Genomic DNA, 24,419 nt, shown 5'->3' with positions numbered 1-24,419 from the left:
TTTGTACACCTTCTTGCTCATATGTCATTCAATATCATTTTGTAATATAAGTAAGGCTTTCAAGGTGAAGGATTAATCACTTCAGCTCCAGAAAGTTTACCCCCACCCCCCACTTTTATGACCAGGCCATTTTTTTTTTGCGATACAGCACTGTGTTCATTTAACTGCCAATTGCACGGTCATGTGATGCTGTACCCAAATAAAATGTTTGTCCTTTTTTTCCACAAATACAGCTTTCTTTTGGTGGTATTCGATCACCTCTGCGGTTTTCATTTTTTGCGCTATAAACAATAAAAAGCAGCAATATAGAAAAAAAAACAATATACTTTCTGCTATAAAACATACCCAATACATTTTTTTTTGAAACAATCTAATTTCTTCATAAATTTAAGACCATATGTATTCTGCTACATATTTTTGGTAAAAAAATCCCAATACGCGTATATTGATTGGTTTGCGCAAAAGTAATTCTACAAACTATAAGATATTTTTCATTCCTTTTTCTTTCTTTCTTTTTTTTTTTTACTAGTAATTAGCGACTCATAGCGGTACTGCGATATTGCGGCAGACAAATCGCGCAAATTGGAAACTAACTGACACTTTTGACACTTTTTGGTGACCAGTGATACCGCTACAGTGATCAGTGCTAAAAAATATGCACTGTCACTGTACCAATGACTCTGGCAGGGAAGGGGTTAACATCAAGGGCAATAAAGGGTTAAATGTGTTCCTAGGGAGTGCTTGCCAACTTGTGGGGGAGGTGCTTTGACTGGGGGAAGGTAAAGATCTGTGTTCTTGCATAGCACATTCCCCTCTTACAGAACAGCGGTCTGCCTTGTTTTGATAGACAAACAGCCGTTCTGCCTGTCTCCTTAATGATCGCCGGGTCCCAGTGGACATCATGTCCACCAGACCCACTGATTGGCTCCCTCTGTTTCCAATCACAGCAGGAGCGTGTGGCACGCTCGTGTGGTGCGCGCGTGCGCCCCAGACCCAGAAGTGTCAGATCACGTAGTAGTAGTCCGAATTTGTATGTCAGGCAATATTTACAGTTTATCCAGCACACAATTTCAGTAAAGAATACACTAAGGGTAATTTTAGGCACTGAAATTCAATATATTACAGAATTTTTGGTAAAATATAGAAATATAAAAAAATGAGGTTGTGCTAAGTGATATACTCAATATACTGAGATATTCAACATGCCAAGCCTTAATTTTGCACATGCCTGGGAGTTGGTAACCAATTAAGGTACCTTAAATTGTCCAAATACAATAAATAATTTGACCTCTGGAAAATCATGCAACACTGTACCCAAATTAAATTTGTATCATTTTTTTTAACACAAATAGAGCTTTCTTTTGGTTAGACAACCACTTTTTTTTATTTATTATTATATAAAACTAAAATGAAAAATTTGAAAACAATATTTTCTTCTGTCAAAAAAAAATCGAATTTCTTCATAAACAACCCAATAAGTGTATATTATTTTTTTTTGTGAAAGTTATAGCTACATCTATATATAGCTATATCTACAAATTATGAAATACAGTACTTACTGGAATTTACACAGCTATAGATACAATACTAGTATCAGTGACTTATAGTGTGACTGTGATAGGGTGGTGGACTATCTGGTGCTAACTGACACTGACTGGGAGGGACATTAACTGACAATGGTTTTCAAAATGTTTTACAAATAACTATGTGAAAAGTGTGGCGTGAATTTGTATTCAGCTCCCCGGAGTCAACTGCAAGTCTTTTTTGGGGATATCTCTAACAGCTTTGCACATCTAGACAGAGACATTTTTGCCTGTTTTTCCTTGCAAAATAGCTCAAGCTCTGTCAGATTGGATGGAGAGCGTCTGTAAACAGCAATCTTCAAGTCTTGCCACAGATTCTCAATTGGATTTAGGTCTGGACTTTGACTGGGCCATTCTAACACATGAATATGCTTGGATCTAAACCATTCCATTGTAGCTCTGGCTGTATGTTTAGGGTCGTTGTCCTGCTGGAAGGTGAACCTCCGCCCCAGTCTCAAGTCTTTTGCAGACTCTAACAGGTTTTCTTCTAAGATTGTCCTGTATTTGGCTCCATCCATCTTCCCATCAACTCTGACCAGCTTCCCTGTCCCTGCTGAAGAAAAGCATCCCCACAACATGATGCTGTCACCACCATGTTTCAGGGTGGGGATGGTGTGTTCAGGGTGATGTGCAGTGTTAGTTTTCCGTCACACATAGCGTTTTGCTTTTAGGCCAAAAATTTCAATTTTGGTCTCATCTGGTCTGGGTCTCATCTGACCAGAGCATCTTCTTGCTGTGTCCCTCACATGGCGTCTCGCAAACTGCAAACAGGACTTTTTATGGTTTTCTTTCAACAATGTCTTTCTTCTTGCCACTCCATAAAGGCCAGCTTTGTGGAGAGCACGACTATTAGTTGTCCTGTGGACAGATTCTCCCACCTGAGCTGTGGATCTCTGAAGCTCCTCCAGAGTTACCATGGACCTCTTGGCTGCTTCTCTGATTAATGCTCTCCTTGCCCAGCCTGTCAGTTTAGGTGGACGGCCATGTCTTGGTAGGTTTGCAGTTGTGTCATACTCTTTCCATTTTCGGATGATGGATTGAACAGTGCTCTGTGAGATGTTCAAAGCTTTAGATATTTTTTTATAACCTAACCCTGCTTTAAACTTCTCCACAACTGTATCCCTAACCAGTCTGGTTTGTTCCTTGGCCTTCATGATGCTGTTTGTACACTAAGGTTCTCTAACAAACCTCTGAGGGCTTCAGAACAGCTGTATTTATACTGAGATTAAACACAGGTGGACTCTTTACTAATTAGGTGAATTCTGAAGGCAACGAGTTCCTCTAGATCAGGGGTCTCCAAACTTTCTAAACAAAAGGGTCAGTTTACTGTGTTTCAGACTTTAGAGGGGCTGGACTGTGGCCAGTGGTAGTAAAAAACAATGTCCCGAATCCCGATATCCGTGGGAGTAAACAATGTCCCATCTTTTTTTTTTTTTTATAGGGTGGGCAATACTGCCCCATCATTGGTGTCAGTGGAAGGAACAGTGTCCCTTTGTTGGTTTCATTTGGAGGAATAGTGTCCCATGATTAGTGTCTGTGGAGGAATAGTGCCTCATCGTTGGTGGTGGTGGGAGGAATTGTGTCCAGTCATTGGTGTCTGTGGGAGGAATAGTGCCTCATCGTTGGTGGTGGTGGGAGGAATTGTGTCCAGTCATTGGTGTCTGTGGGAGGAATAGTGCCTCATCATTGGTGTTGGTGGGAGGAATTATGTCCAGTCATTGGTGTCTGTGGGAGGAATAGTGCCTCATCGTTGGTGTTGGTGGGAGGAATTGTGTCCAGTCATTGGTGTCTGTGGGAGGAATAGTGCCTCATCATTGGTGGTGGTGGGAGGAATTGTGTCCAGTCATTGGTGTCTGTGGGAGGAATAGTGCCTCATCGTTGGTGTTGGTGGGAGGAATTGTGTCCAGTCATTGGTGTCTGTGGGAGGAATAGTGCCTCATCGTTGGTGTTGGTGGGAGGAATTGTGTCCAGTCATTGGTGTCTGTGGGAGGAATAGTTCCCTAAGGGCCAGATAGGGCAAGCAAAGCCCCTGGGCTGCAGTTTGGAGGCCACTGCTCTAGATTTTAGTCAGGGGTATCAGAGTAATAGGGGCTGAATATGAATGCTCGCCACACTTTTCAAATGCTTATTTGTAAAAAATATTGAAAACCATTTAACATTTTCCTTCCACTTCCACTTCGCACTGTGGCAGTGTAAGGAAAGGAAAGCCAATAACCGGCTTGTGTTTACATCATGATCAGCTGTGATTGGACACAGCTGATCATGTGGTAAAGAGCCGCTGTGACTGGCCCTTTACCCTGATCTGTAATCAGCTGTGTCCTAAGGACACAGCGATCACAAAGCTTGTTCATAATTTGGCTATAGTGCAGTTGGCAAGTGGTTAATGATACATCTGGGACTTCTAGAGTCTCGCCTGCCCCCATTGAAGCTAATGGCGTGCAGATTGTGAAAAATTATAGCAGAACCTAAAAGTGATGTGATACACATTGATTTTAGGTCTGTACTAAGTAGGGGAGATCAGCAAACATCTGATAGCTGGTCTCCATCTCTTCTACCCAGTGGCATGCCGGTTCTGGAGCTCAGGAATCATGGCAAGGTCAAGTGGAGAAGGTAAGGGGGAATATTCTAGGAGGGTATGGAAGCATCAGCAAGCTTGTCAGATTTACACACATACAAAAAAAATTGTGGTGCCCTCTACCATGGCACTCCTGGCTCCTGCTCTTCTTGAGTGCCCTTTCGGAGAGACACTCTCCCTGGGGGCACCCATGTGGGCGCACTCCTGAGTCCTGCTGCTGCGTCCATTGACACAAACCCCCCGGCTCCCATGTCACTGGATTTGATTGACAGCAGCAGGAGCCAATGGGCTCCTGCTGCTATCAGTCTGTCCAATGAGAACACAAGACAAGGGCTGGAGCTGATGCACTCGTCCCCATTGCTGGAACAATTTGGCTCAGGTCATGCACTGATGTGGACAAGAAGGCCTGACTCGCAGTCGCACTCGCTCAAATTCATCCCAAAGGTGTTCTATCGGGTTGAGGTCAGGACTCTGTGCAGGCCAGTCAAGTTCCTCCACCCCAAACTCGCTCATCCATGTCTTTATGGACCTTGCTTTGTGCACTGGTGCACAGTCATGTTGGAACAGGAAGGGACCATCCCCAAACTATTCCCACAAAGTTGGGAGCATGAAATTGTCCACAATGTCTTGGTATACTGATGCCTTAAGAGTTCCCTTCACTGGAACTAAGGGGCCAAGCCCAACCCCTGAAAAACAACCCCACATCATAATCCCCCTCCACCAAATCATTTGGATCAGTGCACAAAGCAAGGTCCAAACTTGTAAACAAGGCATTTCCCTGTTCTGCCTAGCAACATGACAGGGATCTACTGCTCCCTGTCATCGGGAGCAGTGATCTCTGTCATGTTGTAGTGAGCCTATCCCCCCCACAGTTAGAATACAGTGAGGGAACACACTTAACCCCTTGATCGCCCCCTAGTGTTTAACCCCTTCCCTGCCAGTGACATTTATACAGTAATCAGGGGCTATTTTTAGGTCTGATAACTGTATAAATGTTAATGGTCCCAAAATAGTGTCAAAAGCGTCCGATCTGTCTGCCACAATATCGCAGTCACGTTAAAAATTGCAGATCGCTGCCATTACTAGTAAAAAAAAATAATAATAATAAAAATGCCATAAATATATCCCCTATTTTGTAGACACTATAACTTTTGCAGAAACCAAACAATATACACTTATTGCAATTTTTTTTACCAAAAATATGTAGAGGAATACATATCGAACTAAACTGTGGAAGAAATTTGTTTTTTATATATTTTTTGGGGGGATATTTATTAAAGTAAAAAATATTGCTTTTTTTTTCAAAATTCTCGCTCTTTTTTTTTGTTTATAGCGCAAAAAAATACAAACCGCAGAGGTGATCAAATACCACCAAAAGGAAAGCTCTATTTGTGGGAAAAATTTTATTTGGGTACAACGTCGCACGACCGCGCAAATGTCAGTTAAAGCGATGCAGTGCCGAATTGCAAAAAAATGCTCTGGTCAGGAAGGGGGCAAATCCTTCCGGGGCTGAAGTGGTTTATTAATGCACACATGGTAGAGAAAAAGGGGGGAACTAATGCACAAAACCAAAATAGACTGAATAAATAAATTTAAAGGATATGAGAAGCAGCCAACATATAAAAGTGTTCACACAAAAATGGATATAAGAAGTATGTGGCGTTAACTAAAGTGTGAAATAATAGAGCAAATTCAGCCGCTCATACAACTGTTGCAGCCAATAATGGAGAACGTGTATCTCGTGACAACTCTTCAATACAACAAAAGATCTTTCATAAAAAGTGTAAAAAATTGTAAAAATTCTAAATATATCCAATAACCTCATAAAGTGCATATAAAAAGGTGCATAGTCCAACAGGTGCAAATAGGCTCCGTGCGGAGGAAGCAAATCTCCAAATAACAGTTCATGCACAAAGAAACACAGAACGTGCACCTGTTGGACTATGCACCTTTTTATATGCACTTTATGAGGTTATTGGATACATTTAGAATTTTTACAGTTTTTTACACTTTTTATGAAAGATTTTTTGTTGTATTGAAGAGTTGTCACGAGATACACGTTCTCCATTATTGGCCGCAACAGTTGTATGAGCGGCTGAATTTGCTCTATTATTTCACACTTTAGTTAGCGCCACATACTTCTTATATCCAATGCACACATGGTGATGTCTGTTTGCATTGTAAATGACGGATGGTGTGGGGACACGCCTCATTCAGAAGACCATCTCGTTTTCTGGCAATGTAAGATTATTGTGCCTTATTGGTCTACTGTAATGTCTCTGAACCGACAAGCGCTCGATCGCTCTTTATTAATGGATCCGCCACATTGTCTTTTGGGTCTCCCTTTTCCTGGTATTGGAAAGTCTATGAACAAATTGGCCTCTTTTATTTTGCTAGCAGCCAAAAGAACTATTCCTCTATATTGGTTATCCATTATCCCCCCTCCTTCTTAAGCCCAACTTTTGAACGCGATTATGGAAATACATAGAATGGAATATATGACTGCTCAGTTCAACAAGATATGGGATGCTTGGGACTCCTCTAAATTTGGTACTCGCCTGGTCTCGACTGATCAAGATGGGTGGGATTATCAGCTCTAAGTTTCTTTTATGTTCCTGCATCCCATGTCTCTGCTCTCTCTACTTTGATCCCCGGTGTATTGTTATACAAGTTATAGCTATATGTCACAATTACATTTATTTTCCTTTTTTGTTCCTTTATTCTTTGACTATGATATGTGCTATAGATATTAAAGTGGTTATAAACCCTTTACCAGCCACTTTTTACTACAGGTAAGCCTATAATACGGCTTATCTGTAGCTACCCTGGATATCCCTTAAACTTGCACGGTTTAAGAGATATCCCCTGTATCAGCATGTGCCGACGTCATCGGCACATGCGCACTGAAGCAGTTTGTGCTTTTGCTTCAGCTGGTGTGCTGTCACCGACGGCTCCCGCGCGGGAGTGACGTCATGGCGGCTCCAGCCAATCACAGCGCCCTCGTTACCCAGAAATAACTCCGGGAGCGATGTCGCCGGCCGGCCAAGTGTACGGGGAGCGTTGCGGGGGCTTCGATCTAAGGTGCGTATTTCATAATGAGCTAGTATGCTATTGTCTTGCAAGTTTTTTTATTTTATTTTTTTAGTGGAGTGTGTTTACAACCACTTTAACGATTTGAAACCCACTTTCATTGATGCCTTCATTTTTGGTACTGTTTATACATGTGGTGTTGGTTTTTTGTTTTTTTTTAATTGTATGATCTAATTTTTGTACTTTGGTAAAACTTTAATAAAAATACAATTATAAATGAAAAAAAAAAAAGATCATCTCAGTCTTCCAGAGTGAATGACCTGGGAGACATTAAAAAAAAGATAAACTTTTTGGGTTTGATTTTGAATACATGGCAGAAACTTGTGCCATCGAAAATCTCTTGCACCAGAATCAGTCCTGAGGATTTATCCCATAAAACCAATAAATATGGGTTCATTGTTTGTGTGAATTATTTATGTATATACTTATTTTTTTGTGGAAGCCAAACAAATTCAAACTAATTTTTTTGTTGTTGTTGGCAGCTGGCATAGCTCTCAGTGCTGCAGATTCTTCAGTGTGCGGATCCCCGTCGGTATCCAGTCGGATAGTTGGCGGTACAAATTCATTGGATGGGGAGTGGCCCTGGCAGGTCGCTGTTATAGATAAAGAATTAAATGGAGAATATTTATGTGGAGGCTCCCTGATCTCACAGGAGTGGGTTATGACAGCAGCACATTGCATCCATCAGTGAGTATAACATGTTACCTTTATAAACACAATTCTTCCATCAGGCACCAATTAGACATGTGCGGTTCGTTCCGAAATAATATTCAAATTTTTCATTATTTGGAGGTTCGGATATATCTGAATACCCGAATTACAATATGAACACATTTTAAAGAATGCTCTGAACAACTAAACAAAATGTGTCCGAATTTCGGGAATTCGGACTGAAATTCGAATCGAATTTTATATCGAACTCCAGTTGAATTCTTAACTGTACACATATTGCTGAAATCAAATGCCATGTACACACGGTCGGATTTTCCGACGGGAAATGTTGGATGTGAGCTTGTTGTTAGAAAGTCCTACCGTGTGTACGCTCCATCGAACATTTGGTGTCGGACTTTCCGCCAACAAATATTTCTTAGCAGGTTCTCAAATTTTCCGCCAACAAAACTTGTTGTCAGAAAGTCCGATCGTGTGTACACAAGTCCGTCGCACAAAAGTTCACGCATACTCAGAATCAAGCAGAAGGAGCTGCACTGGCTATTGAACTTCCTTTTTCTCGGCTCCTCGTACGTCTTGTACGTCACCACGTTCTCACGTTCGTAATTGTTGGCCAACATTTGTGTGACCGTGTGTATGCAAGACAAGTTTGAGCCAACAACCTTCGAACAAAAATCTACGGTTTGGGTGGCGGAAAGTGAGATTGTATGTACGCGGCAAAAGACTGTGTGTGTTATTAGAGTACCATTTCGAAATAATGCTGTTTTAGTTAAGCCAAAGGTGATTTAAAGAGTCATTGTAATCATTTGATGAAAATTATTTTTCTTTTGTTTGTTCACTTAGCTGCATTCAAATTGAAAAAAAAAAGTTTTCGATTAAACTGATTCCCAAATGTATCGATTTGAACGTATCGAATTGAAAAAAAATCGGTGTATTCGAAGAAAATTTGAAAAATTCCAAATACGAATCCCGAATATGAATTGAATGAATCAACCAAATTTAACAAAACTAAATAACTAGATTAATTAATTTAAACAAAACAAAACAATGTATTGTGTCATGCACATGTCTGGCACCAATCCTTCTGTTTTTGGAAAAATGTTTCAGTCATGTACATGTGAATTGAAACAATATTTTTATATAGTGTCCACTTTAAAACTGTCAGATGTGCATCGTTGATCAGTTTATGTGCCCTAAGTGAGCGCTAATATTAGGTCCCTCGTTTAATTATTGAGTTCATATGCTTATTTACCATAGATTGGATAGATAGATAGATAGATAGATAGATAGATAGATAGATAGATAGATAGATAGATAGATAGATAGATAGATAGATAGATAGATATAGATAGATAGATAGATAGATAGATAGATACTGTACAGGTGAAGTGTAGCCTATACAATACCCTGAACTCACACTTGGATACTACAAACCAGGAGAACACTTCATGTGTTCATGAAGGGTGCTTTGAACTTTGCCTGAAACTAAGGAAGGTTCTGGTCTAGCAAGGACAGCAAGAGGGGGTCCTAGCCTAGGGTGACCAGATGTCCCCAGTTTCCGGGGACAGTCCCCAGGTTGAGGACACTGTCCCTGGAGCCTGTCTGTCCCTAGATTTGTCCCCGGATTGCAGAGCCAATCCTGAGCGGGCAGTGGATGGGGTCACGTTGGCTGTTCCAGCTCTGTGTGCTTGTCATTGTGGCATGTGCTAATAGTAACTTTGAGTAATAATCTCAGAGTAGCTGTAGAGGAGGAAGTGGAGCGGCTCCAGCCGCCACTCCCCTCCGCATTTGTCTGCAAAAGTAGATAGTAAAACCGCCGGCTGTGATCTCTGGGGCACATAACCACCCTCTCCCAGCATCCCGACCCTTTCCTCCTACCTCTGCTCCCTCCTCCCTTCTCTCTCCATGCAGCGGCAGTGCATAGGGGAGAGAACAGAGCACAGTGTTCCACCCTCCCCCTCCCTCCTGGATGATGTATTAGAAAGAATTATGGGTAATGTAGTCCAGAGGGGCGGGATTGCATTGAAAATTAATGGAGCTACAAGGAGGAGTTTGTGTTATAAAAAGTAATTTTTCTCCTTCACTGATGGGTGGGCACTGATGAGTTGGCACTGATAGGCTGCACTGATGGGCACAGATAGGCTACACTGATGGGCACTGATAGGCTGCACTGATTGGAACTGATGAGTTGGCACTGATAGGCTGCACTGATGGACACTGATGAGTTGGCACTGATAGGCTGCACTGATGGACACTGATGAGTTGGTACTGAAAGGCTGCACTGAGGGGCACTGATAGGCTGCACTGATGGGCACTGATGAGTTGGTACTGATAGGCTGCACTGAGGGGCACTGATAGGCTGCACTGATGGGCACTGACGAGGTTGGCACTTATAGGCTGCACTGATGGGCACTGATGAGTTGGCACTGATAGGCTGCACTGATGGGCACTGGTCAGGCTGCATTGCTGGGCACTGGTCAGGCTGCATTGGATGGGCACTGGTCAGGCTGCACTGATGGGCACTGGTCAGGCTGCATTGATGGGCACTGGTCAGGCTGCAGAGATGGGCACTGGTGAGGCTGCATTACTGGGAACTTGTCAGGCTGTATAGATGGGCTCTGAACAGGCTGCATTGCTGCAGTGCTGGGCACTGGTGAGGCTGCAAAGATCGGCACTGGTGAGGCTGCATAGATGGGCACTGGTCAGGCTTTATTGATGGGCACTGGTGAGGCTGCATAGATGGGCACTGGTGAGGCTGCATAGATGGGCACTGGTAAGGCTGCATAGATGGGCACTGTTGAGGCTGCATAGTTGGGTACTGATGAGGCTGCATTGCTGGGCACTGGTCAGGCTGCATAGATGGGCACTGGCGAGGCAGCATAGATGGGCACTGGCAAGGCTGCATTCCTGGGCACTGGTCAGGCTGCATTGATGGGCACTGGTGAGACTGCATAGATGGGCACTGGTGAGGCTACATAGATGGGCACTGGTGAGGCTGCATTGATGGGCACTGATGGGCACTGGTCAGGCTGCATTGCTGAGCACTGGTCAGGCTGCATTGGATGGGCACTGGTCAGGCTGAATAGATGGACACTGGTGAGGCTGCATTGATGGGCACTGGTCAGGCTGTATTGATGGGCACTGGTGAGGCTGCATAGATGGGCACAGCTGAGCCCTGCATTCTTTATGTGGCGCACTGCTGAGCCCTGTATTCTGTATGTAGCGCACTCCTGAGCCCTGCAAACTTTATGTAGCGCACTCCTAAACCCTGCATTCTTTATGTAGTGCACTCCTGACCCTTCATTCTTTATGTAGAGCACCCCTGAGCCCTGCATTCTTTAAGTAGGGGGGGTGGCAGCAAACAGTGCACCCACAGTCCCCCTCGGTCCTGTCGGTCGGGTCATCCGAAGCACGTATATATATCATACAATCATTCCATAAACACATACACTGCATATATAATTTGAGAAAACTATGCTTATAAAATAGCTTACCATTTGTTAAGAAAAAAAAAAATATGTCCCCGGATTTCATTTTAAAAATCTGGTGACCTTATCCTAGCCCTAGCAGCAGTATAAATGGGCCACTGTCACAACACTGCCCCCGGGGTGTTGAACCTTCAGTCTGAGTCATGGACTTATTTATAACAATGTGGGTCTGCAGGCAACACCATGCCTCTGTTAAAAAGTACAGAACCATATGCTCCAACTGTAGTGCTCACCCCCAAAGGGGCCCGCTGAGAAGTCCCAAATTATTTTCCCAAACTAGTGTATTAGCAGCCGAACACAGAGTCTCAGTCTCTCTTGTGGCTCAGTGAACAGTTTAGAGGTATCTTTTCTTGATGCTTTATTAAACTTGAGCTTGGACAAGGAGTAAGGAAGCTGCGGGATACTTCACTGGCACAAAATATAGTAACACAAGGACACTTCTCAAGATTTTTAAAACTTCTTAGTCACAGTCCTTGCAGCAGAAACTAGGGCACTGAGGCACTCCGGGACACCATTGGAAATTTCCACATTTTGAGCAAGAGCCGACACTGACTCAGGAGGGATAATAGCAGCCCACAGTCACTAGGATCTCTCACACATGTCTGTACTCACAAATGTCCCTGGATAGTTAGATGCCCTCTTCCAATATCAGCCAGGTGTTTCTCCAGACCAGATCCTTAGTAAAATCTCACTGTCAGTTCCAGCAAAGTTCTGTAGGATAGCCCCCTCCCAACTCCAACACAGCTGGAACCTCGATGAACAAATGTAGAAGCAAAGTTGGACTTCCCATAAGGGCAATAGCCCTTCAGACTGGGAACATCTCCTCCTGGACAAGAACCCTGCTGTTCCAAACCACTGACTATTTATGCACTCCCTAGCCACCTACTGGGCACACTTCCTCAGGGATTGGCTGAGACCGCATAAATATTCAGGCTGCGTATTTGACTCTCCCAGACCAATACATTCTAGAACCCTCCAGAAGGGAGGAAGTTGTATACACCGTTCCTAAACCGCCCCAAAGATGCAGTTATTTTCAAAGTACAATTAAAAAATAAATAAATAACAGCCCATTAGAAGATAAAAAGACAGCAGCTTTTCTGCAAAATTCTTTTCAACTCCCAACTATTTCCAAAAGAACTTCTTTTCTGCCAGTAGATGTACTCAGCCATTAAAACTGAATAACGGCCGGCATCATTCAGTCCAGCACCTCTGAGCCTATGATGTCATGAACTCACCTCCAGCCTGTGACTGTACAGTGACAGAGAAGCAGCAGAGTGATAGGACCTTCTCTTTGTCACTCTCTCCCCCCCCCCCCCCATCTGTATACTCAATGCCAGCATATGAACTGAATGGTTGGCTCCTTGTGCTGCTTCTTCCTCCCCTAGTCTGAGCTCTGCTCTACAATGACTGTAAGAGCCTAATACCAAGTCATATTCAGGTGCTTATACTGCTTGCATTTCTTTAAAAAAAGTGCATGCAATGATGTGTTAGTCAAGACAGAGCTGCATTAATTTGTATTCTTTATATCAGTTTTTTTTTTATATCAGTTTTTTTAACATTTTTTATTTTGAACTTTTTTTTACCATTTTAGGTCTCACTTATTTACATTGCATTTCACTTCTGAGCCTTCAATAGAGATTACAGTGACTTAGCATCTCAGTAAACTCTGATGACCCTGTTCATACGATTGGACTTGTGTACATACAATCATAGAGAACACATTATGAACAAGTTGTATTTCTTTCATTAGATTCTGAAGTTCATTGATAGTAATGATATTTCACTGCCTTCTACAACAGATGGGTCCTCATTTATATATGGTATGTTCTGTTTTCTTTCTGCAGTCCTATCCAGCTATCGAATTATAAAGTATATTTAGGCATGTACAAGCTGGGTGTGATCAGCTCTCATACAGTCGTTACCACTGTAAGTAATATCATTGTCAATAGTCATTTTACAAATGATGGAGATCCTGGAGACATCGCCCTGATACAGTTGGCCTCACCTGTCACCTATACTCAGTACATCATGCCAATCTGTCTGCCATCTTCCACCACCACCTTCCCCTGTGGTACGGAGTGCTGGGTGACCGGCTGGGGTACAAGATATTATGGAGGTGAGTCCATGAAATGATAAGACAAACCCATATCACTTATTTTCCACACTAAGAAGCCAGATCTGTCACTCACACCCAATACGTCCTGTTATTTAGAGATGGGTGATTCTGCCAGGGTTAGGTTTGCAGTGAGGTTGTTGAATCTTGTTGAAACTTCAACTTAGCAGAGAATTCTATTGAAGTCTAAAGGAGATTGAGCAAATCTTGATACTGAATTGTGGCCATATTCAAGTCTAATAGGCAAGCTATTGTCAAAAAAAGGCACAGGAAGCTGAGAATTGCCATGGGAACATTTAACAAAACAGAAATATATATATATATATATATATATATATATATATATATATATATATATATATATATATATATATATATATATATATATATTTAAATCAGTGCGGAGAGGAGAGGGTCCTTTTTAGTGTAACATGCAATTTTAAGTGTGATATGAAAAAAAACAACAAACACCAGCGCTCAAAGGGTTAAGAAGGCAGTCCACAGTTCATAAAAAAGTCATTAAAAAATGAATACGTTTATTCAAAGAGATGGCAAATAATGATGAATAAAGACAAGTAATAAAAATGCAGTCTTATTCACTCGCAGTTAAAAATAAGAAAGGAGAGGGTGGCTTACTTAATCTCCAGCAGTCCACTGAGCAACGAGGAGTTGTACTGAATGCTCTCAAAAACTGTTCGCCCACAATGGAAGGAGGGGGGAGAGAGGGATCAGTAGCTGGAGGGTAATACTGCTGGGTTCGGGTGTAATCCCAGGAAAGCCTGCTCACACACATGCTGCCGACGATCCAGCGTGTAGGGGGGTGGCCACTGCAGTCGCACACGGCGGGATGAAGCAGAGGAGCTCCATCTCACAATGTCAGTGACGTCCGTCCAGCTGAGACACTGACTCAAAGAAGGGGAAGACCCGGCGTGACTGGGATGGATCAGCTGAGAGATCGCTCCTACGTACACAGTCTGGTCTGATGCCTCCCGAATGTTAGTGGATCAGCTCCTTCGCATATAGTGTGTACCGATGCTATGGCAGTGTTAGTGGATCGGCTCCATCAGATGCAGCACAGTCCCATGTAATTGCATATACTATGGGGAAGTATAGCTTGCTGGAGAATTGAGGCTCACACACTGGAGAGGTTGTATAGAGCTATACAATGCTGTCAGAGGTGGCCCGGTGGTGGGATTCAAAAACTGGATGACTTAGAAATTTCTTAAATAATCCAACGGTAATATAAATGTTGCCTTGACGACGCGTTTCGCGCACCAGCGCTTTGTCATAGTCAAGGAAAAAAAAGGCAACTGAGGGGGTTTAAATAATCTAAATGGGTGGGTACAATTATACTGAGCTGAGGGGTGGGATAAAACTAACCACTGACATTAACCCCTCATTGCTCAGAGGATACTAGTCTCATACATATAACACCTGCCTACTAAAATAAAAAAAAAAACGAGGGAGGGGGGATCCGACAACATATAATTAAAATACATAATAAAAGGCAAAATATTATTAAAATACATAATAAAAAGGCACTATATCAAACTGCATGTTTCTAGTTCTTCATTTAATGCTTTAGGGGCAAGTGAGTTAAACATATATATCCAAAACACCTCCCTTTTACATAAAAGGGAAAATCTCTCATTTGTGGTACGTGTTCCTTTAGGAATAGTTTCTATCACAAAGACCTCCAGACATTTAATCTCTTTATTGTGAAAATGTTTAAAATGCCGGGGAACGCTATGTTCGTCGCAACCCTTAGCAATAAGTCTGCGATGGTCTCCAATTCTTGCACGTAGTGCACGAATGGTGCGACCCACATAGAAGAGGCCACACGGGCACCGCAGGACATAGATCACAAAATCCGTAGAACATGTAATGAACTGCCTGATTTCATAATTCTTCCCTAAATTGGTAGTGATAATCTTGGTACCGTGGGTGATGAATTGGCAGGTTAGGCATCCTCTTTTTTTGCACTGGAAAATGCCTTTCCTGTCATTAAAATAGGACCTGATATCCAAGGGGGATCTAGTTGGTTTGTTTGATATTTTGCTCGTGGCCAATAAATTTTTTATAGTGCGAGCTCTCCGGAAGGTAACCTGAGTTACCTCTGGTAATACTGGGGCTAAGCGTTGGTCTAACAATAAAATATTGTAGTGTTTTTTTATTATTCTGGAGACAGATTTAAATTTATAATTGAAAGTTGAAACAAACCTCACTGTGTGGATTTTGTTTGATTCTTCTCCGAACGCTTTCCATATGGGGGGAGGTTTCATGTTGGACCGAAAAGCTTCATTAAATTGTTATTAAATTGTCCTCTAGGAATGTTACTTTTCCAAGTGGGATGATGACAACTTCTGAAATGGAGGTAAGAATTGTCACTAGTGGGCTTTATGTGGTTTTTAGTAATGATCTTATTTTGATCATGGGACAATACTAGATCCAAGAATACAAGTTCATGGGGGTCCAAAACATGCGTAAAGGATAAACCAAGGGGATTAGCATTGAAATGGGCCAAAAAGGAGAGGAACAGCTCAGGGCCCCCACTTCATATAAGAATCACATCATCAATGTACCGTCTGAAATACACAATGTGTTCAGAGAATGGATTGTTGGCCCAAATGCTGTCCTCCTCCCAAAGGCCCATGGTAAGGTTGGCATACACCAGGGCAAAATTCGCCCCCATAGCTGTACCCTTACGTTGTAAATAAAACTGCTCACCAAAAACAAAATAGTTCTGTTTTAGACACCATTCGAGCACTGCGTGCAAGAATAGGAGACCATGGCAGATTTATTGCTAAGGGTTGCGACGAACATAGCGTTCCCCGGCATTTTAAACGTTTTCACAATAAAGAGATTAAATGTCTGGAGGTCTTTGTGATAGAAACTATTCTTAAAGGAACACTTACCACAAACGAGAGATTTTCCCTTTTATGTAAAAGGGAGGTGTTTTGGATGTATATGTTTGACTCACTAGCCCCTAAAGGGTTAAATGAAGAACTAGAAACATGCAGTTTGATATAGTGCCTTTTTATTATGTATTTTAATCATATGTTGTCTTTTATCATGCATTTTAATTATATGTTGTCGGATTACCCCTCCCTCAGTTTTTTTTTTGTTTTTTGTTTTTTTTTTTTAGTAGGCAGGTGTTATATGTATGACACTAGTATCCTCTGAGAAATGAGGGGTTAATGTCAGTGGTTAGTTTTATCCCAACCCTCAGCTCAGTATAATTGTACCCACCCATTTAGATTTAAACCCCCTCGGTTGCCTTTTTTTCCTTGACTATGACAAAGCGATGGTCCCACCCCTGGGCCACCTCTGACAGCGTTGTATAGCTCTGTACAACCTCTCCAGCGTGTGAGCCTCAATTCTCCAGCAAGCTTTACTTGCCCATATTATATGCAATTACATGGGACTGTGCTGCATCTGATGGAGCCGATCCACTAACACTGCCATAACATCGGTACACACTGTATACGAAGGAGCTGATCCACTAACATTTGGGCGGCATCAGACCAGACTGTGTACGTAGGAGCGATCTCTCAGCTGATCCATCCCAGTCACGCCGGGTCTTCCCCTTCTTTGAGTCAGTGTCTCAGCTGGACGGACATCACTGACATTGTGAGATGGAGCTCCTCTGCTTCATCCTGCCATGTGTGACTGTAGTGGCCACCCCCCTACACGCTGGATCCTCGGCAGCATGTGTGTGAGCAGGCTTTCCTGGGATTACACCCGAACCCAGCAGTATTACCCTCCAGCTACTGATCCCTCTCTCCCCCCTCCTTCCATTGTGGGCGAACAGTTTTTGAGAGCATTCAGTACAACTCCTCATTGCTCAGTGGACTGGCGGAGATTAAGGAAGCCACCCTCTCCTTTCTTATTTTTAACTGCGAGTGAATAAGACTGCATTTTTATTACTTGTCTTTATTCATCATTATTTGCCATCTCTTTTGACTTTTTATGAACTGCGGACTGCCTTCTTAACCGTTTGAGTGCTGGTGTTTGTTGTTTTCTACTGCCTGATCCATTTCTACCAGTCATGTTTTTTTTCCAGCTGCACAAGGTATAGACCAGGTATATGCAATTAGCAGACCTCCAGCTGTTGCAAAACTACAAGTCCCATCATGCCTCTGGCTCTGGGTGTCATGCTTGTGGCTGTCAGAGTCTTGCTATGCCTCATGGGACTTGTAGTTTTCCAACAGCTGGAGGTCCGCTAATTGCATATCCCTGGTATAGACCCTCAACTACTGATTTTTTTCCTATATTTTGCCTGTTCCCTCTATTTTAGCGCTAGTATATTGTTGTGTGGTTTTCTATGAAAAAAAAAAACACCAATCCGTTCAATTACAAGGTTAGAAGTAACAATGACCTTCATTTTTGGGCCAAACATGAGCTTTACCCAAACCCAAGTCATTTGGAGTTAAAGAGAAAGAAAAACAAATCCTCCCTTCACTGCTATAGCAACAAATTATCAATATTACACTTCCTGGCCTCTGAACTAGGGTCTTGTTGCTTACAATGGTCAATAATGGGAGGGTTTTCTATGGCCCAGGCCCTTCCCTGTAAATGTCACTGTTCCCAGCAGCTTTTTGTTAGTGTGTATTGGAGAGACCTGGAGTAGATAGTGAGAGCTGACAAAGTGCTGCTGAAAAAAAATATATATACCTCCCAACTTTTGAACTTCAGAATGAGGGACACTTGAGGAAGGAATTAACCTTGCATAGCACACTGCAGCAAATGTGGGCGTGGTCAAATTTTAACAGTGGGAGGAGCTTATTATTGTTCCACAACCAAGAGTCTCATGGATACATACAAACCCCAGCACATTCATTTAAAAAAAAGATAAAAGAATGCAGTGTTTGCAGTGCATTACATACAGAGTTCAGGGTTCTGGGATGAGCTGTGTACAGAGTGCAGGGTTCTGGGATGAGCTGTGTGCAGAGTGCAGGGTTCTGGGATGAGCTGTGTACAGAGTGCAGGGTTCTGGAATGAGCTATGTACAGAGTGCAGGGTTCTGGGATGAGCTGTGTACAGAGTGCAGGGTTCTGGGATGAGCTGTGTACAGAGTGCAGGGTTCTGGGATGAGCTATGTACAGAGTACAGGGTTCTGGAATGAGCTATGTACAGAGTACAAGGTTCTGGGATGAGCTGTGTACAGAGTGCAGGGTTCTGGGATGAGCTGTGTACAGAGTGCAGGGTTCTGGGATGAGCTATGTACAGAGTACAGGGTTCTGGAATGAGCTATGTACAGAGTACAAGGTTCTGGGATGAGCTGTGTACAGGGTGCAGGGTTCTGGGATGAGCTATGTACAGAGTACAGGGTTCTGGGATGAGCTATGTACAGAGTGCAGGGTTCTAGGATGAGCTATGTACAGAGTACAGGGTTCTGGGATGAGCTATGTACAGAGTGCAAGGTTCTGAGATGAGCTGTGTACAGAGTGCAGGGTTCTGGGATGAGCTGTGTACAGGGTGCAGGGTTCTGGGATGAGCTATGTACAGAGTACAGGGTTCTGGGATTAGCTGTGTACAGAGTGCAGGGTTCTAGGATGAGCTATGTACAGAGTGCAGGGTTCTGGGATGAGCTGTGTATAGAGTGCAGGGTTCTGGGATGAGCTGTGTACAGAGTGCAGGGTTCTGGGATGAGCTGTGTACAGAGTGCAGGGTTCTGGGATGAGCTATGTACAGAATGCAGGGTTCTGAGATGAGCTGTGTACAGAGTGCAGGGTTCTGGGATGAGCTATGTACAGAGTGCAGGGTTCTGGGGTGAGCTATGTACAGAGTGCAGGGTTCTGGGATAAGCTATGTACAGAGTGCAGGGTTCTGGGATGAGCTATATACAGGGTGCAGCAGAGCCATAATTAGAACCTTCAGGGCCCTGGTGCAAGAAACTATGAAGGGCCACCCGACCTCTGACCTGGGCCATTCCCTCTGAGCCCAGAGCCCTTCCCACTGATCCCACCACCCTTCATGGTCCCACACCGGATCCATTTCACATGTTGTTGCAGTCCTGCAGTCTTGGGCCCCGCCATGGTGGCAGAAGGCCAGGGCCCAGTTATAAGTGCAACCTTTGCTGGTAGTTCCGCCAGTGGTATCAGTGTGGACTGTGAACGGTGTCAGTCAGTAGGGAAGTGGACATGGTCAGTAGGGCAGTGGACGTGGTCAGTAGGGCAGTGGATATTGTCAGTAGGGCAGTGGATATTGTCAGTAAGGCAGTGGACAGTAGGGCAGTGGAAGTGGACAGTAGGGCAGTGGATGTGGACAGTAGAGCAGTGGACATAACCAGTAGGGCAGTGAACGGGATCAGTAGTTTTAAATGTTTGTTATTTTATTTTTTACCATTATATTTTATTTTACAATTTTATTTTTTACAGTTTTTTTTACAGTTTTTGATTGGAGTTGGTGGCAGTGGAGGGCAATATGATGGGAGGGGGTGGCAGTGAAGGGCAGTATGATGGGGTGGAGGGCAGTATGATGGGAGGCGGTGTCAGTGGAGGGCAGTATGATGGGAGGGGAGACAGTGGGGGGTAGTATAATGGGAGGGGGCAGTATAATGGGGGTTAGTGGAGGGCAGTATGGGGGGACTGTACAGCATGACTGGGGGGGGGCAGTGTATGGGAGGGAGCAGCGTGATCATGAGTGTCCTCAGGGCAGTGCAGGAAGCATTTCTCCTACCTTTCTTCCAGCGGCAGGAACAGCCTTCTGGGAAGACGCGGAGTCGGGAGCGGGGCTTGGGCACGAGGAGGAGGAATCCTCCTCCAGCTCGCTGTGAATGCTGGGGCTCTGCTCTCCTCCTCATCATGACGTCACTGGTTGTTAGACGCCAGGCGGGCCGTGTCTAGCAACCAGTTGTTTTGGCAGTGAGCCAGGCAGCGTCTGGGGGTGAACTAAGGCGGGTCTCAGCCAGAACTAGTACAGTGGACAGTGAGGGACAGCGGTGATGCAGCATCATTTTTTAGGGGGCATCAGATCGGCCAAGGGGGCAATTCCAGTACATTGTATTGTCCCAGAATGAAGGTGCCCGGGACGTGGGACAGACCTTCCACAGCGGGACTTTCGCGGGTAATCCGAGATGGTTGGGAGGTATTTATTATATATATATATATATATATATATATATATATACACACACAGTATCTCACAAAAGTGAGTACACCCCTCACATTTTTGTAAATACTTTCTTTTCATGTGACAACACTGAAGAAATGACACTTTGCTACAATGTAAAGTAGTGAGTGTACAGCTTGTATAACAGTGTAAATTTGCTGTCCCCTCAAAATAATTCAACACACAGTCATTAATGTCTAAACAACTGGCAACAAAACTGAGTACACCCCTAAGTGAAAATGTCCAAAATGGGGCCTAATTAGCCATTTTCCCTCCCCGGTGTCATGTTACTTGTTAAAGTGGATGTAAACCCAAATTTTGTTTTTTTTTTTTTTTTTTTTTTTTTATGTCACAATGTAGAGTATAAGATTTCCTATGATTTGAGCCCAGTCTTGCCACAAAGATGCAGCTCTGAGCAATCCTCTTTTATTGTTCAGTGAGATAAAACTTGACAAACAGAAAAAAACGTTGTCAAATCCTCCCCCTTGCTGTGAATGACAGGTGATTTACATATCTTGTCCACTAGCCTAATGCGGCGTACACACGGTCGGACTTTTTGACAACAAAGGTCCGACGGACTTTCAACGGACTTTCTAACGACCGGACTTGCCTACACACGATCACACCAAAGTCCGACGGATTCGTACGTGATGACGTACGACCAGACTAAAATAAGGAAGTTGATAGCCAGTAGCCAATAGCTGCCCTAGTGTCGGTTTTTGTCTGTCGGACTAGCATACAGACAAGCAGATTTTTCGACTGGACTCGAGTCCTTCAGAAAGATTTGAAGCATGTTCCAAATCTAAAGTCTGTCAGATTTTTGACTGAAAAAGTCCGCTGCAGGTCCGATGAAGCCCACAAATGGTTGAATTGTCCGCCGGACTCCAGTCCGGTCCAGTCCAGTCAAAAAGTCTGCTTGTGTGTACGCGGCATACAACATGCATTATTTTTTAATCCCTCCCCCACTCCTTTCTTCAGCAGCTCTGCAAGGATTGGCTGTTCCAGACCTCAGCATGATTTGGCATGCTGAAGTCATGTGGTTACTTTTCTGTCTTTTCACTGGGTGTTAGAGATCATAGCAGAAGTTCAGTGTAAGAAATACACAGGAGAAAATGCATATTGACAAGAAGAGTATAGAGGTGGGCGGGGAGTCTAATGACATCACGACTCCACCCACCGAGCTCCAGACAACAGACCCACCCACAGAACCTGTAGTTTTTCGGATCTCATAACAGACAGAGGGGAGACATTTGACAAGTAAAGATACATGCAGGTGGCATGTATATCCTTATAGATAACCCCTATGGCAGTAGTTTAGAAAGGATGTAATTGGGTTTACATTCACTTTAATGCCCCGTACACACGGTCGGACATTGATCGGACATTCCGACAACAAAATCCTAGGATTTTTTCTGACGGATGTTGGCTCAAACTTGTCTTGCATACACACGGTATGCAAGACACACACGGTCACACAAAGTTGTCGGAAAATCCGATCATTCTGAGCGGTGACGTAAAACACATATGTCGGGACTATAAACGGGCAGTAGCTAATAGCTTTCATCTCTTTATTTATTCTGCGCATGCGTGGCACTTTGTGCATCGGATTTGTGTACACACGATCGGAAATTCCGACAACGGATTTTGTTGTCGGAAAATTTTATAGCCTGCTCTCAAACTTTGTGTGTCGGAAAATCCGATGGAAAATGTGTGATGGAGCCTACACACGGTCGGAATTTCCGACAACAAGGTCCTATCACACATTCAGATGGTGTCAAGCCTGTGTGGCGGCAACCAGTTGAGGAATACAAAGACAAGTGTGTCTTGCTTACAGTCAAGCATGGTGGTGGGAATGTCATGATCTGGGGCTGCATGAGTGCTGCCAGCACTGGGGAGCTACAGTTCATTGAGGGAACCATGAATGCCAACATGTACTGTGACATACTGAAGCCAGGCATGATCCCCTCCCTCCGGAGACTGGGCCAAAGGGCAGTATTCCAACATGATAACGACCCCAAACACACCTCCAAGACGACCACTGCCTTGCTAAAGAAGCTGAGAGTAAAGGTGATGAACTGGCCAAGCATGTCTCCAGACCTAAACCCGATTAAGCATCTGTGGGGCATCAAATGGAAGGTGGAGGAGCGCAAGGTCTCTAAAATCCACCAGCTCCGTGATGTCATGGAGGAGTGGAAGAGGACTGTGAAGCTCTAGCAAACTCCATGCCCAAGAGGGTTATGGCAGTGCTGGAAAATAATGATGGCCACACAAAATATTGACACTTTAGCCCCAATTTGTACTTTTGTTGCCAGCGGTTTAGACATTAATGGCTGTGTGTTGAGTTATTGAGGGGACAGCAAATTTACACTGTTGGACAAGCTGTACACTCACTACTTTACATTGTAGCAAAGTGTCATCTCTTCAGTGTTGTCACATGAAAAGATATAATAAAATATTTACAAGAATGTGAGGGGTGTACTCACTTTTGTTATATACTGTGTGTGTGTAATATATATATGTGTGTATATATATATATATATATATATATATATATATATATATATATATATAGTGGTGACAGAACGTATTCAGACCCCCTTAAATTTTTCACTCTTTGTTATATTGCAGCCATTTGCTAAAATCATTAAGTTCATTTTTTTCCTCATTAATGTACACACAGCACCCCATATTGACAGAAAAACACTGAATTGTTGACATTTTTGCAGATTTATTAAAAAAGAAAAACTGAAATATTGCATGGTCCTAAGTATTCAGACCCTTTGCTCAGTATTTAGTAGAAGCACCCTTTTGATCTAATACAGCCATGAGTCTTTTTGGGAAAGATGCAACAAGTTTTTCACACCTGGATTTGGGGATCCTCTGCCATTCCTCCTTGCAGATCCTCTCCAGTTCTGTCAGGTTGGATGGTAAACATTGGTGGACGGACATTTTTAGGTCTCTCCAGAGATGCTCAATTGGGTTTAAATCAGGGCTCTGGCTGGGCCATTCAAGAACAGTCACGGAGTTGTTGTGAAGTCACTCCTTCGTTATTTGAGCTGTGTGCTTAGGGTCATTGTCTTGTTGGAAAGTAAACATTCGGCCCAGTCTGAGGTCCTGAGCACTTTGGAGAAGGTTTTCATCCAGGATATCCCTGTACTTGGCCGTATTTATCTTTACCTCAATTGCAACCAGTCGTCCTGTCCCTGCAGCTGAAAAACACCCTCACAGCATGATGCTGCCACCACCATGCTTTACTGTTGGGACTGTATTGGACAGGTGATGAGCAGTGCCTGGTTTTCTCCACATATGTCGCTTAGAATTAAGGCCAAAAAGTTCTATCTTGGTCTCATCAGACCACAGAAACTTATTTCTCACCATCTTGGAGTCCTTCAGGTGTTTTTTAGCAAACTCCATGCGGGCTTTCATGTGTCTTGCACTGAGGAGAGGCTTCCGTCGGGCCACTCTGCCATAAAGCCTCGACTGGTGGAGGGCTGCATTGATGGTTGACTTTCTACAACTTTCTCCCATCTCCTGACTGCATCTCTGGAGCTCAGCCACTGTGATCTTTGAGTTCTTCTTTACCTCTCTCAAAAAGGCTCTTCTCCCCCAATAGCTCAGTTTGGCCAGATGGCCAGCTCTAGGAAGGGTTCTGGTCATCCCAAACGTCTTTCATTTAAGGATTATGGAGGCCACTGTGCTCTTAGGACCCTGGAGTGCAGAAGAAATTTTTTTGTAACCTTGGCCAGATCTGTGCCTTGCCACAATTCTGTCTCTGAGCTCATCAGGCA

At 43.5% G+C, this 24,419-nt stretch overlaps 1 protein-coding gene across 1 annotated transcript in view; it reads left to right on the top strand.

Moving 5' to 3' along the window:
* LOC141147934 (serine protease 33-like) overlaps positions 1 to 24,419 on the top strand; it is a gene marked incomplete at its 5' end in the record, with an annotated part of 82,082 nt that overhangs the window by 4,187 nt on the left and 53,476 nt on the right. The window contains 2 exons of the mRNA XM_073635094.1: positions 7,731 to 7,935; positions 13,250 to 13,521. Coding sequence (XP_073491195.1) covers positions 7,731 to 7,935; positions 13,250 to 13,521 — 477 coding nt within the window. The remainder of the gene's footprint in view (positions 1 to 7,730; positions 7,936 to 13,249; positions 13,522 to 24,419) is intronic.

The sequence above is a fragment of the Aquarana catesbeiana genome, linkage group LG06, assembly GCF_042186555.1.
Source record: "Aquarana catesbeiana isolate 2022-GZ linkage group LG06, ASM4218655v1, whole genome shotgun sequence".
Lineage (NCBI taxonomy): Eukaryota > Metazoa > Chordata > Amphibia > Anura > Ranidae > Aquarana > Aquarana catesbeiana.
Note: the sequence above shows the minus strand (reverse complement) of the source record. Positions and strands in the feature narration are given on the sequence as shown.